The 13,727-nt window shown below is 39.7% G+C and overlaps 1 protein-coding gene across 3 annotated transcripts in view; it reads right to left on the reverse strand.

Moving 5' to 3' along the window:
• Nucleotides 1-2,413: 2,413 nt before the first annotated feature.
• The window catches only part of rc3h2 (ring finger and CCCH-type domains 2), a 47,975-nt gene continuing 36,661 nt past the window's right edge, over nt 2,414-13,727 (reverse strand). For all 3 annotated transcript variants that reach the window (XM_088355822.1, XM_088355823.1, XM_088355824.1), the window contains 6 exons: nt 12,346-12,513; nt 10,477-10,714; nt 8,631-8,706; nt 8,349-8,466; nt 6,257-6,420; nt 2,414-5,694 (listed from right to left, as the gene is read on the reverse strand). In XM_088355822.1, coding sequence (XP_088211948.1) covers nt 5,544-5,694; nt 6,257-6,420; nt 8,349-8,466; nt 8,631-8,706; nt 10,477-10,714; nt 12,346-12,513 — 915 coding nt within the window. In that variant the 3' untranslated portion in view covers nt 2,414-5,543. The remainder of the gene's footprint in view (nt 5,695-6,256; nt 6,421-8,348; nt 8,467-8,630; nt 8,707-10,476; nt 10,715-12,345; nt 12,514-13,727) is intronic.

The following is a 13,727-nucleotide window of genomic DNA, read 5'->3' on the forward strand; positions in this document are numbered from 1 at the left end:
TGTTTTATTTCGGTACCCTTAGCAGCAAGACAGCAAACAATCATGTCAGTTTACTGCAGGTGAGTTTAATATTATGTAAAATACATACTCAAAAGACTCTCAAACTATAGGTATTTTGAAAGATGCTTGTTTATCTGATAATTCATGCATTTTTTCTTATTGTGTAAATTAATTATGTTTATTTTAATTAATACATTTTTTACCACTATGGGGCACTAAAAACCACACACTGTCCTTTTAAAGTTACATTAACGTAATTGCAATGTTTAATTCCTCATATTTCAGGCTCCTGAAGAGATATAATAGAGGGCAGCCAGTACAATAATCAGGCCCTGTTTTGAGTACCAATAACTTAAAGGATCAGTGTGTTTTATTTGAATGCAAGATGTCCCTGTATTGTGTCCTGCAACCAAATACGTGTCATAAAATCACAAGAAAGAAAAGAAACTACAGAGGCTCAAAGTCAACAAACTGCACCATTGTTCTTTCCAATATTTTGCCCTGCCTTTTACAAAGTTTTGTTTTTTTGAGGTACCCTTAGCAGCAAGATGGCAGACAATTAAGTTAGCTCCCTTTAGGTGAGGCTCATGTTTAATAATTTCTCCACCAACAATTTTTTTAAATGTAAGTTTAAATGATAACTTTTTGATTCTTTTAAATCAATATTTCTTGTTTTTTCACTACTCTGAGACTCTATATAATTCCCACTGTCCTGATAAAAAGAAATCCTGTGTTTTGGTTTATAAAATATATTTCACCCCAAAAAATCTCTAGGCAAAAAAAAGTATTGCATCCAATGGACCGCCATGAAGACCAATTTCAAATTACGTACAGTCAATGACGTGCAGTCAGGGGTGGCAGGTGAGGCTGTGGCTCTCCTGTCATCATGAAAATATAAGATTAAAATATATTAAATGGTTACATTTATTTAGTGTTAAAAATATTTCTCATTTAACTCACCAATATTTGGATTCATCTCATCTCATCTCATCTCATTAGCCGTACCGCTAATCCTCATTAGGGTCGCGGGGGGGCTGGAGCCCATCCCAGCCATCTCCAGGCAGTGGGCAGGGGACACCCTGAACTGGTTGCCAACCAATCGCAGGGCACACAGGGACAGACAACTCATTCGCTCATTCACACCTAGGGACAATTTGGACCGGCCAATTCACCTGAAATGCAAATTTTTGGAACGTGGGAGGAAACCGGAGTGCCCGGAGGAAACCCACGCAAGCACGGGGAGAACATACAAACTCCGCACAGGAAGTCTGGAGCTGGATTTGAACCCACGACAGGTTCCCATGACATGAAATGTGCCGCACAAGCGCTAACCACTGCGCCGCCGTGCTGCCAATATTTGGATTTATATTTTAAATTTCTCAATTTTGAGATGATATTATGAATATTATGAAAACAAATTAGTATGTTTGGCGTTTTCAAATGCAGGGTGAGAGACGCGATTCTCTCGCCTCATGGCAGTGAGACCAAGGATTCTGAATCGGTGCACACCGCAGCCCCAAACAGTAGAATTAGTAATAGTATTAGCAAGCTAGCAACAAGTGAAGCCACCCAGTTATTTTCAAAATGGAGGATAACCAAATTGTTTGGGGTTTTTTTCAGACAATTTCCTTTATAAGTTAAGTTAAAATGAATAAAGTATCTATCTATCTATCTATCTATCTATCTATCTATCTAAAACATTTTTTCTTCTACACTCAAATTGTCATGATTACTCATGACTTTCACCTGTGCCCGCTCGTTTGGCGCCAGCTGTTGCTGGCTTCCTGATTGGTTACCTGTCCTACTTAAGCTCCGTCCTTTCACTCGCTTGTGGTCAGTCCGTTAGCGAACCTCTGTTTCTACAAGGCAAGCACTTTGACTCTGACTCCCGTCGGTCCCGCTTTTTGCACCCGTTTTCTACACATCCATTCCTGATTTCCCGACCACGTTTTGCTCTTCTGTCCTCGCTATCGACCTGTTTTTTTCCCATCCTCGACACCACGATCTCCCGCTTCGGAAGATTCACTTCTGCATTCGGAACTCGTCCCGATTCTGTGAGCGGCTTGATTCCCGCTTCCAGCGAGCACTGGATCGTGGGCGCTGCCTTTCCCCTTTATCTCAATAAACTTGTGAGTAAATGTTACGCGATTGGGTCCACCATTTGTTCTGGCTGTGACACAAATTTAAATGTTGCTTTCTTTCTATTAACATTAAATAAAAATAAGCTGTAGGTTCATTTATTTGTAAATCTGACTGTGCCTCATCAGACACAAACCTAAAAGCAGGTCACTGAATTCAGTAGTGCATTTGTTTTAAAAGGTCCATGCAAATAATATTGTGGTAATCTTATCACACTTTTACAATCACTGCCCTGGGTTACTCTATGAGGAAACATGAAAACGTCCACACCACATTTATCCCTGTGACTTTAATACCAAAGCAACACAATTTTGTCCCTGGAAAACCTCAAGCCAGGCATGAAAACACACAGATGATATCACAGTTAATGGTAGATGACATCTAACATGTTGTAAACAGATGCAGTGCAACAGAGGCTTGAAAAGTGTCGCAATACAATAAGAAAAAGTAAAAAACAAATCTCCATCCTCATAACAAAATAGGATGAGTATATATGGAGCTGGTGCACATCAGTATGTTAAAACATTTTACTCAATGACAAGAGTCTTGGTACAACAAACACTCAGGCTTCAGAGGAGTTAGCCTTTGCACAAAATGGAAAACGACAGAGACAAACACAATGATCCATGCGGGTTTTTTCATGGACAATGCCTCTAAAATGACTTCCGGGCATTATTCAGTGATCAGCATTTACAGAACATTTTGGGGGTGTCACCCGGGGCAAAGATTACCTCCTCAGAGTCATGGAATCTTGTGAGCGCGCCGAAGGCATCATAAGACACGCAGTGAGAATAGACACTTCTTTGGAGCCGCAGTAAACAAGTCATTTGTTATTTGTTGCTGGTGGGGATGAGATCTCAAAGCGATGCATCGTGTTTGCCATCCGGATGGGAATAAATGATAAACGCGTTAAGAAGGTAAAATTGGTCCAACTTTGGTTCCTTCAATTCATGTTCCAGCTGGGTTGTGACTTACATAGGTCCCCAAAGAAATTCTCATAAAAGCTCAGATAAGGTTAAAAGTTGTGTCCAAATATTCTACCTAACAAGACCATTTTTGTTTTGCCGTATTTGTGCTGGAAAACGACAGACGATGAGTAGTATCATTACTTTTATTTCCCAATTTGAGTCATTTTGCAGTATTCCCTTTGGGAATTTATTCAGAAATATTTCGTTACACTCATGCGAAAATGGCATTACTGTTTTTTCGAGAATAAAGCAAAAAACTGTTGATTTTTTATAGTTGCTGTCATGATTACCGATATGCTTCACCTGTGCCCGCTCCTTTGGCGCAAACTGCCTCGGACTCTGATTGGCCCCCTGTCACTATTTAAACCCACGTCTATCTGTCACCTGTTGTCAGTCCGTCTGCGAACCTTAGTGTACTCTAGGCAAGCTTTTTCGACCCTGACTCCCACTTGTTTTTGCTCCCGTCTGTTTCCTGGCTTCGACCCGTTTTTTGATCCTGACCACGTCTACTCTCCTCTCCTGTCTTTCGACTTGTTTCTGATCCCGACCACGTTATTTGCTCTCCTGTCCCGGCTACTGACCCGTATTTTTCCGTTCCCGACACCGCCATCGCTCGCCACGGAAGTCCCACTTCAGAGCATTCAGAGCAACCTGCCTCCCGCCGCCAGCGATCACCGGATCGTGGGTGCAACCCTTTTATTTCTATCAATAAAACTGAGAGAAACGTAACGCAAGTGGGTCCTGTCTCTGTTCTGGTCTTGACAGTCCTACAAGTGGGTCCTGTCTCCGTTCTGGTCTTGACAGTATGGACTGACCTATCGGTAATCATGACAGTTGCACTTAGTCTTATTTTTTAAATCCCTAGTTAATTATAATTTATACCACATAATTAGTTTGATTGCTAATTAGCGAATAATTAATAAAATAATCTGTTTATAGATTTCTTATGCAATAATGGCCTTACCAAAATATGATGAATTCGTAGGAAACATTAACATATATGATATTGTATGCGATGAAGGCCTTACTGCACATCAGTATGGCCATCATCGCATATTAGGTATGCATTAGTTAGTGCCATTATTGCATGCCCACAGTTAAATTATTGAATCTATAATAATAATAATTCCAATATCGTTAAGTTAACAAAAATATGAATCAATGAGAGTCTTCCTAGCTCCGAAAAGAATAAAATGAAAAATAAGTCAGTGCCATTTTCGAAGGTTGACAAATTCTCTGCTGAAGTTATGTCATTTTGTGGGGCGAGCAAAAGTAACCCAATTTAGCGGATGGCGGGGCTTTAACAATGACTTAGTATTTATAAAAAAGAAAACTTTATGGATACAATGTTACTCCAAGGCACAGGCATTACAAAAAGTATGCAAAATCATTTGAAATCTAAAACATAGAAAAAGAATAAGTCAACATTTTCCTAGAAAGGGGGAATTGCAGTGCTAAACTGCAACAGATATACCGTATTTTTCGCAAAGTAAGGCGCATCCTAAAAAAATAGTATTTACTCATATTTTTTTTACTCAAGGCGCATGAATCTGAGACTACAGTAAGAGCTTTCGTGTGTCCGGGTGCATTTTAATGCATTAATGCAAAGCATTACTGTGTGCTGCTGACCAATATCACGCAACCTTGTATGCAATGGGAATCGAACCCAAGGAAAGGCAGCTAGAGCGCCGACACATTAGCACTAAACAACCAGCGGTACCGATGACTTACAAAGTGGCATTAGAGCTCATTCCTTTATGAATCGATTTTGATGCCACAACACTGATTTGCATAATGCATTCTGCCAGGTTAAACAGTCTCACCTCTTCTTAACCTGTACATCAATGACCTTTTGGTTTAATATGTATGCGTGCATAAAATAACTTGTATTTTTTTGAAACATTTTATATTTTCTTCATTCTATAACATTTGATGGTGAAGAAGTGGAGGATGTTTAATCAATTAGAATGCACTGTGCAAAACAGTATCCCCGGCACTGAGAGTAAATCAGTGTGATAATGAGATAAGGTCAAATGAATGCCTTGGCGCATTTCATTTGTACCACTGGTGGTCTCAAAGTTGAATGTTTGGTACTCCTACCGTCACTACTTGGGTTCGATTGCCATTGCATACAATGTTTTGCAATTTAAGTCAGCGGTGTTTTTCGATTTGGTCAATCACTGCACAATCATTACTGAAATACAGTATTACCTTGGATGAAATCGCATCCCTATAAGCACTGTATGCATTTCCAATCTCATCCACCGTAGTCTTCTTTATAAAAGGCGCATTGGTTCATAAGGCGCACTTTCAAATTTTTGGCCAAATTTGGGTTTTTAAGTGAGCCTTACAGTCCGTAAAATAAAGTAATTGTGCGTGTGTAAACCATAGCACTATATATCAGTTGTGTGCGCAGTTGATTTGAAAATATTTCCCTTAGCTTCCACTGAGCAGCATCTCTGCCCCGGGCGTTTCGGAACGAGAGCGCGGGTCAGAGTTACTGCCTGTGCTGGGGGTTCCAGTCCGCAAAACCAGGTTGCACACCGAAAGACTTCCTGGCAACAGGTCTGCAGGGGACAGCGATTTCCTGACAGTATCAAGACAAAGAAAGAAAGAGATAGAATTAAAAACAAGCGTTTTGTGAGCATCAAGTGGTGTGAGAGGATCCAAAATTAGACAAATAGGCTTATTTTTTTGAGAGACACAAAAACAGACAGTAGATGGTAATCCACTAGATTTCAGGAGTTGCTGTTCAAACATTACAAATAAATGCATTGTGTTATATTTTAAGGGACACTGTGTAATATTTGACCACTAGATGTCAAGCATAAGGAGAAATACAAACTACAGGGACTCATATAGACTAATTGCACTACTTTTCTCCTGTTTTTTAACCTAGCCTTTGCCATTTTGTTTTTGTTTTTTTGGGGCACCCGTAGCAGCAAGATAGTGGACAATCAGGTCAGCACCCAATACGTGAGACTCATGTTAAGTAAAATTAATACATATTTCTCAACCTAAAAATACCATATTTATTTGTGTATAATGTGCATTTTTTAAAACAAACTAATAAAGAAATAATGTGAAAACTTGGTGAGTAATTTGAATAAATTAAACTAAAAAATGGGACTCTTGATTGTCAGGTTTACCTGAAGGCCATCTTTTTCAGAAGGTAGGTATCCAATTGGTCCGTTGAAGGGTCATCGACATGGCCGTGTTCCTCGAGCTGGGACGACGGGAGCAGAGATGAGCATGATGGGAGGACAATGTGGGAAGCATCCTCAGAAAAGGGTGAAGCAAGGTTCAAAGAATCCTGGAATGCAAAAAAAGACAGGACAAATGAGAAGTTAAACTGGAGAAGTTTTCACATATTCTAGTGCGATTCGTTTACCGTATTTTACGCACTATCAAGCGCACTGTGTTATGGTACGCACCCACAAAAAATAGTCTTTTGTGAAAAATGTTCATGTATAAAAGGTACACTGGTCTATAAGGTGAATTGAATCAAAATTAGAGTAAGAGCTAGAGTTGCATAAAAACAGGTCTCTTAAAACAAAGACTAACACAGGGCCAAAGTATGTTTCCATCGCCACAAATATATTGTGCGACTTTTTGCCGCTGCTAAATGTTATTGCACTACTTTTTATTGCAATACTTTTGGGATGCACTATTCTAATTGCAATATTGTAACTTAGGTCAGTCTCTGAGCACTACTTTGAAAATAGTTTTGCCTATTCTTTATTACATGTTCACCCTAGAATGCCATGTCTAATCTGGATGCATGTGTTTCATAATGTTGATATCCATCCATCCATCCATTATCTGCACCATTTATCCTAACTATGGTCGCGGGGTTGCTGGAGGCCCAGCCATCTTTGGGTAGTAAAGCAGAGGACACCCTGAACTGGTTGCCACCCAGTCGCAAGGCAAACTTGCTCATCCACACCTAGGCACAATTTGGACCGGCCAATTAACCTGACATGCATGTTTTTGGAATGCGGGTGGAAACCGGAGCACCCAGAGGAAACCCACGCAGGCACAGGGAGAACATGCAAACCCCACACAGGAAGGCTGCGTAGCCTAAACTGCTTATGTGTAATAACCTGTGAAGCCCTTTGAGACTCTTTGTGATTAAGGGCTATACAAATAAAAATGACTTGACTTGACTAACTGGACTTGAACCCTGAACCTTTGCACTGTGGGGCTCGGCGCTAATCACCCAGCCGCCCTGCCGCCTACAATGTTGATATCAATGACAATAAAAAATAATTCAATTCAATTCAAATAGAATAATTTATTAAATAGAAAATTATTATAATGAGATTTTGTTTCACCACCAAAATCAACTATTATAAATGGTTACTTTGCCGTTCCCACTCGAAGTATCCTTTTCTTTTCTTTTTTTGCCAATGAATGACGTCCTAAATAAGTGCAAAAAAATGTAAAAAAGTACATTACAATACATTAGTTACCATAAACAAAAATCTTCATTCAAGTAAACACAATACGAGATTTGCAATGAGGATGTTAACCACAAGAAGGCACCCAAAGACCACTGTATATTATTCTCAAAAGCAGAACAAGAAAAATCATATTTATTTGTAAAGCCTTTTATCTCAGGGAGTCTCAGAGGGCTGCACAGACCACAGATTACAGCAAACCACAGACTACTATGACACAATCCCCTGATCTAAAACCTACATGAGGGCAAGGAACAACTCAAAAACCTCAACATGAGGTAAGTTAAGAAACCTTGAGAAGGGACTGCACATGAGGTAATCCCCCTTCCAGGATGACCAAGCTGCAACGAATTTTGCAATAAGCATGCCTTGTTTGCATGTAGCCGCTAGCATGACTAGTCAGCATGTAGTTGTTAGCATGTAGTCATTAGTATGTAGCCGTTAACGTGACTGATTAGCATCCACTCGCTAACATGCCGTCTGCCCATGGTTACATTTTGCGTCAGCAAACCACTTGGGCCATTCCTGGAAACTTGCCTGGTTACCATGGTGACCAATATTCCCCAGTTACTGTACCTTGTATCATTAATTGTAACTATGCATTTCCAAATGCATCCACTTTATTTTCGTGTATAAACGGCGCACTGGATTATCAGGAAAAAAATTCAAATTCCTGGCCAATTTGGGATGTTTAGGTGCGCTTTATAGTCTAGAAAAAAACAGCATTATCAATTATTACTTGAATTTCACTGACATTCTTGAGTGTTTTCTCGGGCTCTACCTGAGGCTTGATGTCATGAGGCTCCATGTCCAGAGTGCAGAGCTGAAGCTCGATATCTCGATCAGCCCCTGGCTCACTTCCTTCACGCTCTGGCTCCTGGCTGAAGGCTTCCTGGTGGCTTTGCAAGTCACATGCAGTTTTTTGAACGAACGAATGCTGATTTTTTGCTCGCTCAAACTAACAGTGTATGCATTTGCTACAAGTGACAGCAATGCGATTATTCGAAGTGATATATCAAAATAATATGCAAATTCGGGATTCCTGTATAAATGCTGGTCTTACCTCTCGAGAAAACTGGAGTGGCTGGAAGAGTCTGATCCCCCTGAGCTCCACCTGCAGTCCAACTGGGAGTTGTAATCTGGAATTTTCAGGCAACGTGTTTAGTACAAGGATACTACACCCGCTGTTATGTATTGGGGCTGTCAAACTCTTAAATTATATAATAGTGATTAATCAAATTTGTTTCACATATGCAAAAGGCGACTCTTTTTAAGCTTACTTTAAACGCTAAAGGCTAAATGTGTTTATTAAAACAATAAACTATTAGTTTTAATGTATATCAACATTTATAACTTGATACTTTATTCTTCATATATTTGAGATACACCTCAAAGCTCTAAACATTTGCAGAGTTAATGCTCTGACCAGTGGTTAGTTGCTCATGCCGGTTTGTGCCATATTGTAAAATGACGGACTTAATCAACAAGCGGATAATAAGCACCCTCAATTAGCACTCGTAATTAGCACTATAGCCACAGTTACATATTCGCCAAAAATATGCTCAGGTTGCCTGGTAAGCTAAAAATACGAAGGACCAATACTGCCATATGTAGAAATAAATGAATAAATACTACAAATTTATGTCATATAAATAAACAAACACATACATATTCAAGTAATACCTAAATATATGACATACAGGCTTTATTTGTGTATGGAATTTTTCGTGTATTTTGTCATTTTTTTGTGTGTCATGTTTTTTGTTGTGTATATTGTCACAACAAAATATTATTCGAACGAGAAGGCAGGTCAGGCAGATTGAGTTTTCATTTAATGGTTGATCGACAAGTGCATCGATCAACTGCAAAGCCTTTCGTCATTGATCAAATGATCGGTGAAAAGCTCAGCCAGCTGGACAGCCTTGTTTGACAAAGAATACACAAAAATACTCAAAATACAAGACTGAGTATGTGACAACATCCATCTATCATCCATTATCTGCGCCTCTTATCTTCAGTAGGGTCACGGGGGTGCTTGAGCCCATCCCAGCCATCTTCTGGCAGTGGGCAGGGGACACCCTGAACTGGTTGCCAGCCAGTCGCAGGGCACACAGAGACAGACAACTCCTCACTCACTCATTCACACCTAGGGACAATTTGGACCAGCGTAATTACCTGACATGCATGTTTTGGAATGTGGGAGGAAACCGGAGTGCCTGGAGGAAACCCATGCAGGCATGGGGAGAAGATGCAAACTCCAAATGGGAAGGCTGCGGTAGCTGGACTTGAACCCTGAGCTTCCGCACCGTTGGGGCATTGCGCTAACCACCTAGCGGGATGAGGTAAAGCGCTCATCTCGGGATCAAGAAGTCGCAGGTTCCAGTCCCGGCTACTTCGTGTTACATGTCGAAGTGTCCTTGGGCAATACACTCAATCCCTGATGCCCCCGATAAGCTGGTAGTTGCCTTGCATGGCTGACGCGGCTATCAGTTAGTTAGTGTGTGTAAAAGGGAAAGTGTGAAGCACATTGTAAAGCGCTTTTGGAGGTCTTCATTGACTTGAAAAGCGCTGTATAAATGCCATTTACAAAATAAAAACAGAAATGTATTCATACATATTTTTACATATGGCAAGATTGTTGTTCCATAAAAAAAGAGGGAAGCACATCAAGTGCATTGCTAGTTGCTATAGCTAGCAGCTGTGAGAATAACTTTGGCTGCACTAACATTAGTGATGCTTGAGGTACAATGATTTACAGTTCTTATACGTATTAAGCATCTCGAGTAAGCTATAGTAAAGACTGAGTCAGCGACACTCGCTGTATTTGCATTGCATTTTCTCCCTTTTTGGTGCAAAGAACTGACTTAAAATAAGAAATCCCGTCGGCTCCTTACAACCCAACTTATTACCTTTACAGTTGATGGCTGTGGTAGTGGTGCTACCATGACAAGCGGTTGTATGGACCGAATCAGTAGTGTGGTAGTCCGACCGCGACACCCTGGAAATGGCACCCCACTTGGAAATGATAGGGCCCTCACTGAAGGGGATGATAGGGTCTTCTTCCTTCACTTTACCACAACGATCCAACGAGTACAGCCATTGTTTTGTGCCACAAGCGCCACTGTTGCTGTTGCAGTTGTTCAAACCCTAAATGAGAAGTGGGGTAAGATTTATGAATGTGAGGCACTGTTTAATGCTGCCCAGTTAAAATGAAACTTTGACATCTTTTGGAGTCAACAGCAGTGAAATGTTGAGTATGGGATTTTAATAATCGAGAAAATATTAAAGGTACAATAAAACAGTTTATCCCCACAATCTTCTTTATCGAAATTTTATCTTATTTTATACATTTTGCGAGTAGGTCTGCAATGATTATTTGACGTCGTTGACAAAAATCGATAGAGACAGTCGACAATGGAATTCATTGTAGACTATTGTCGCCAGCCACATTTTTCCCAACAGAGTGAGGCATCTCAACATGAATAGAATACCTGCTGAGAGTTGCTCATGCATAAAAGCGTATTTGTCTCGAGCTGTAACATAAAAAAATGATGGCGTCAACATCACGTAGGCGTACCAAAACTTCAAACGTTTTACAGCAAAATTTGAAAAGTCAACCTTGTGTTTCATGGCAGTACCTTGGGTAATGTACGGACATTTAAAGGAAAAGGTCAGACAGTTGAATGAAACAGAGTCTGACTCACCTCGGTAAGATTCAAGTAACATTCAAGCCAATACTTTTTCGATGAAATGCATTGTACATTTTATACCCGTATATTATGGTCTGGAGATGAATGGGCGCGGCCAGGATGTATTTGGCAAAAACACACCACAGATAATGCTGCCCCTACGGCCCTAGTGGTTAAGGGATCCAACCAACCAACCAACCAACCAACCAACCAACCAACCAACCAACATTTTTTTTGCTATAAAAGAGAGCTTGAACATTATGCTGGACTGCCTGACAGACATATTAGAAATTGAGTAAACATTCTATACTGTCTATACTATCTCCAGCACGCTAAGAACTTTGACAATTTCATTGTTTGATATCGCATGCACCCATTCAATAGGGTTGGTGTAAAGTGAAATGAAAGTGGAATAAGAAAGCTTGATGCGGTTGAGAAAATAGTTGGATCGCTTTTTTTTTTGTCCACTCGACCACAGAGGAGGACCTCTTGAAGCCCATCTTCCAAAAGTAAGGTAAACTTCAGTTACTTATCTTTATAGAGCACATTATTTTATGAAATGTTTATTTTTTAGTACAAAAGAATCGAGGTTAGTCATACAAGCCTTAAACATACATTCCATAAAAAATATAGCACTGAAGCAACTTCAACAAATTCAACGTTCGTAAGTAGGGCAGCAGTATTATTTATTTTTTACCGTTCTACTGCTGCTGAAAAGATTGTTCTTGGTTAACACATGTTATCTTAATTTTATTTTCAAATCATTTGGCTGTCCCTAAAAAATGGACAGGGGTTTATCTATGGATTTAAGTGTCTACTGACCGAGCACTGTGCTTAATTAGTTATAGATCTGGCATTTAAAAAAAATTCTGTATAAGAATTTGCAGTATGTTCAATAAAAGAAGTATTTTTCATTGTATCATTTTTTCCTGACTTTATTAATATTTGCCACATAATTAAATCAACCTGAGGTACATTTAAGAGGAAAAAAAAACCAGATCATTCGACTAATCGTTTCAATAGTCAGCGACTAGTCGACTATTAAAATGGCTGACCTACTTGCAGGAAGAGGTGAAAGATTTAACTCACCGGCTGTTCTATTGCAGAGGAAGGCGCAACTTGTGTGATCGCTTTGTCCTCAAAGGGACTGAGGCAGGGGGCGCCCTTGGGGCCACAAGACCACAGTGAGTAGTGCACCAAGCGCTCCTCGTTTCTCAGGTGGCAGCCTGCACATTGACCTGTGCCGCTCTCCACATGCTGACGCAAAGAAAAATGGACTTGTGATTGTCAGCATATCATTTTCTGGACCGCTTTATTAATTAGGATTTGGCTCACCAGTCAATAACAGGGCACATAGAATAAACAATCTGATTTAAAAGACCTTGGGAATTTGTGATAATCTCTCACCACGTTAAAAATAATTTTAAATGATGATTCAATGAATGAGTTTATTTTCATTTGGTAAAAGAAAACTAAGTCAAATCACATCCACATTTTGGTTATATTCTTCTTTCAATTATTCAGGCCCCAAATTGTTAACTGGAAACTATTTAGTTTGGAACTAATTGTGACTGAGTCAATCTATAGGAAGATTAATAACATTTACTCCAGAACAATTTAAAAATGTTGAAGCCTAAGGATGACAGGCGCAGGATGAGGCCTAAAAGAGGTTGTTTAAAACGGTTGAATTTTGTGAGCAAAAAAGCAATATCTATTTTGAGAATAACCCAATTAAAATATCCAGTGTGCAGTAGTGGTGGGCCGTCAGGGCCTGCAAGGCCTTCTCTCTTCTCTACTGACTTAAAAATATCTGGAAAATGTGAAGTTAATTATACATTTGACATCAATCATTTTAAATAATTACAAATTGTCTGTAAGTTTCCTTCAATTGCTTATCCCCTGTTTGTGCTGCTTACAGATGCGTCTTTTCTTATTTAAACATTTGACCTATCACATTTACGCCATTACTTGTTGCCAAGGTCAGAAATCTACCTGGAGGGCCTTTTCAATCAGTTATGCAGGCCTCGGGGCAAAGCATTGGCGTCGATAAAGCTGTTGGTTTAGCCAATCAGATTTCGAGTTGGCTGAGCCAGGGCCTTATAGAAGGCGTAGTTAAACATCAGTGGTTTCAAAAACTATGATTGGCTAAGAGGCGGTAACAGAAGTATCACAACGAAAAAGTGACCAAAAAAAAATCCCCAAGTCCACTACTTCTGTCAAACGGACATTTGCAGCCCTAAATTGAACAAAAATATATGTAAAAAATACGTCAGGACAGGCCAGACTTTCAGCATTAGCTTCAATGGATATAGAAAGGAACTTCTTGATGGAACTGAAACGCACGGATAATTCGAAAGACAGAGTAAATGAAGTCTTCTTGAGGAAAGAAAGGAGGCTATATTTTTGTGCACAAATACAAATGATTTTTGGTGTAATAATAGTCTATGGTTTGCAATAATCTCTGGTCTGTG

Source organism: Urocampus carinirostris, chromosome 16, assembly GCF_059441175.1.
Source record: "Urocampus carinirostris isolate Australia breed hairy pipefish chromosome 16, RoL_Ucar_1.0, whole genome shotgun sequence".
Lineage (NCBI taxonomy): Eukaryota > Metazoa > Chordata > Actinopteri > Syngnathiformes > Syngnathidae > Urocampus > Urocampus carinirostris.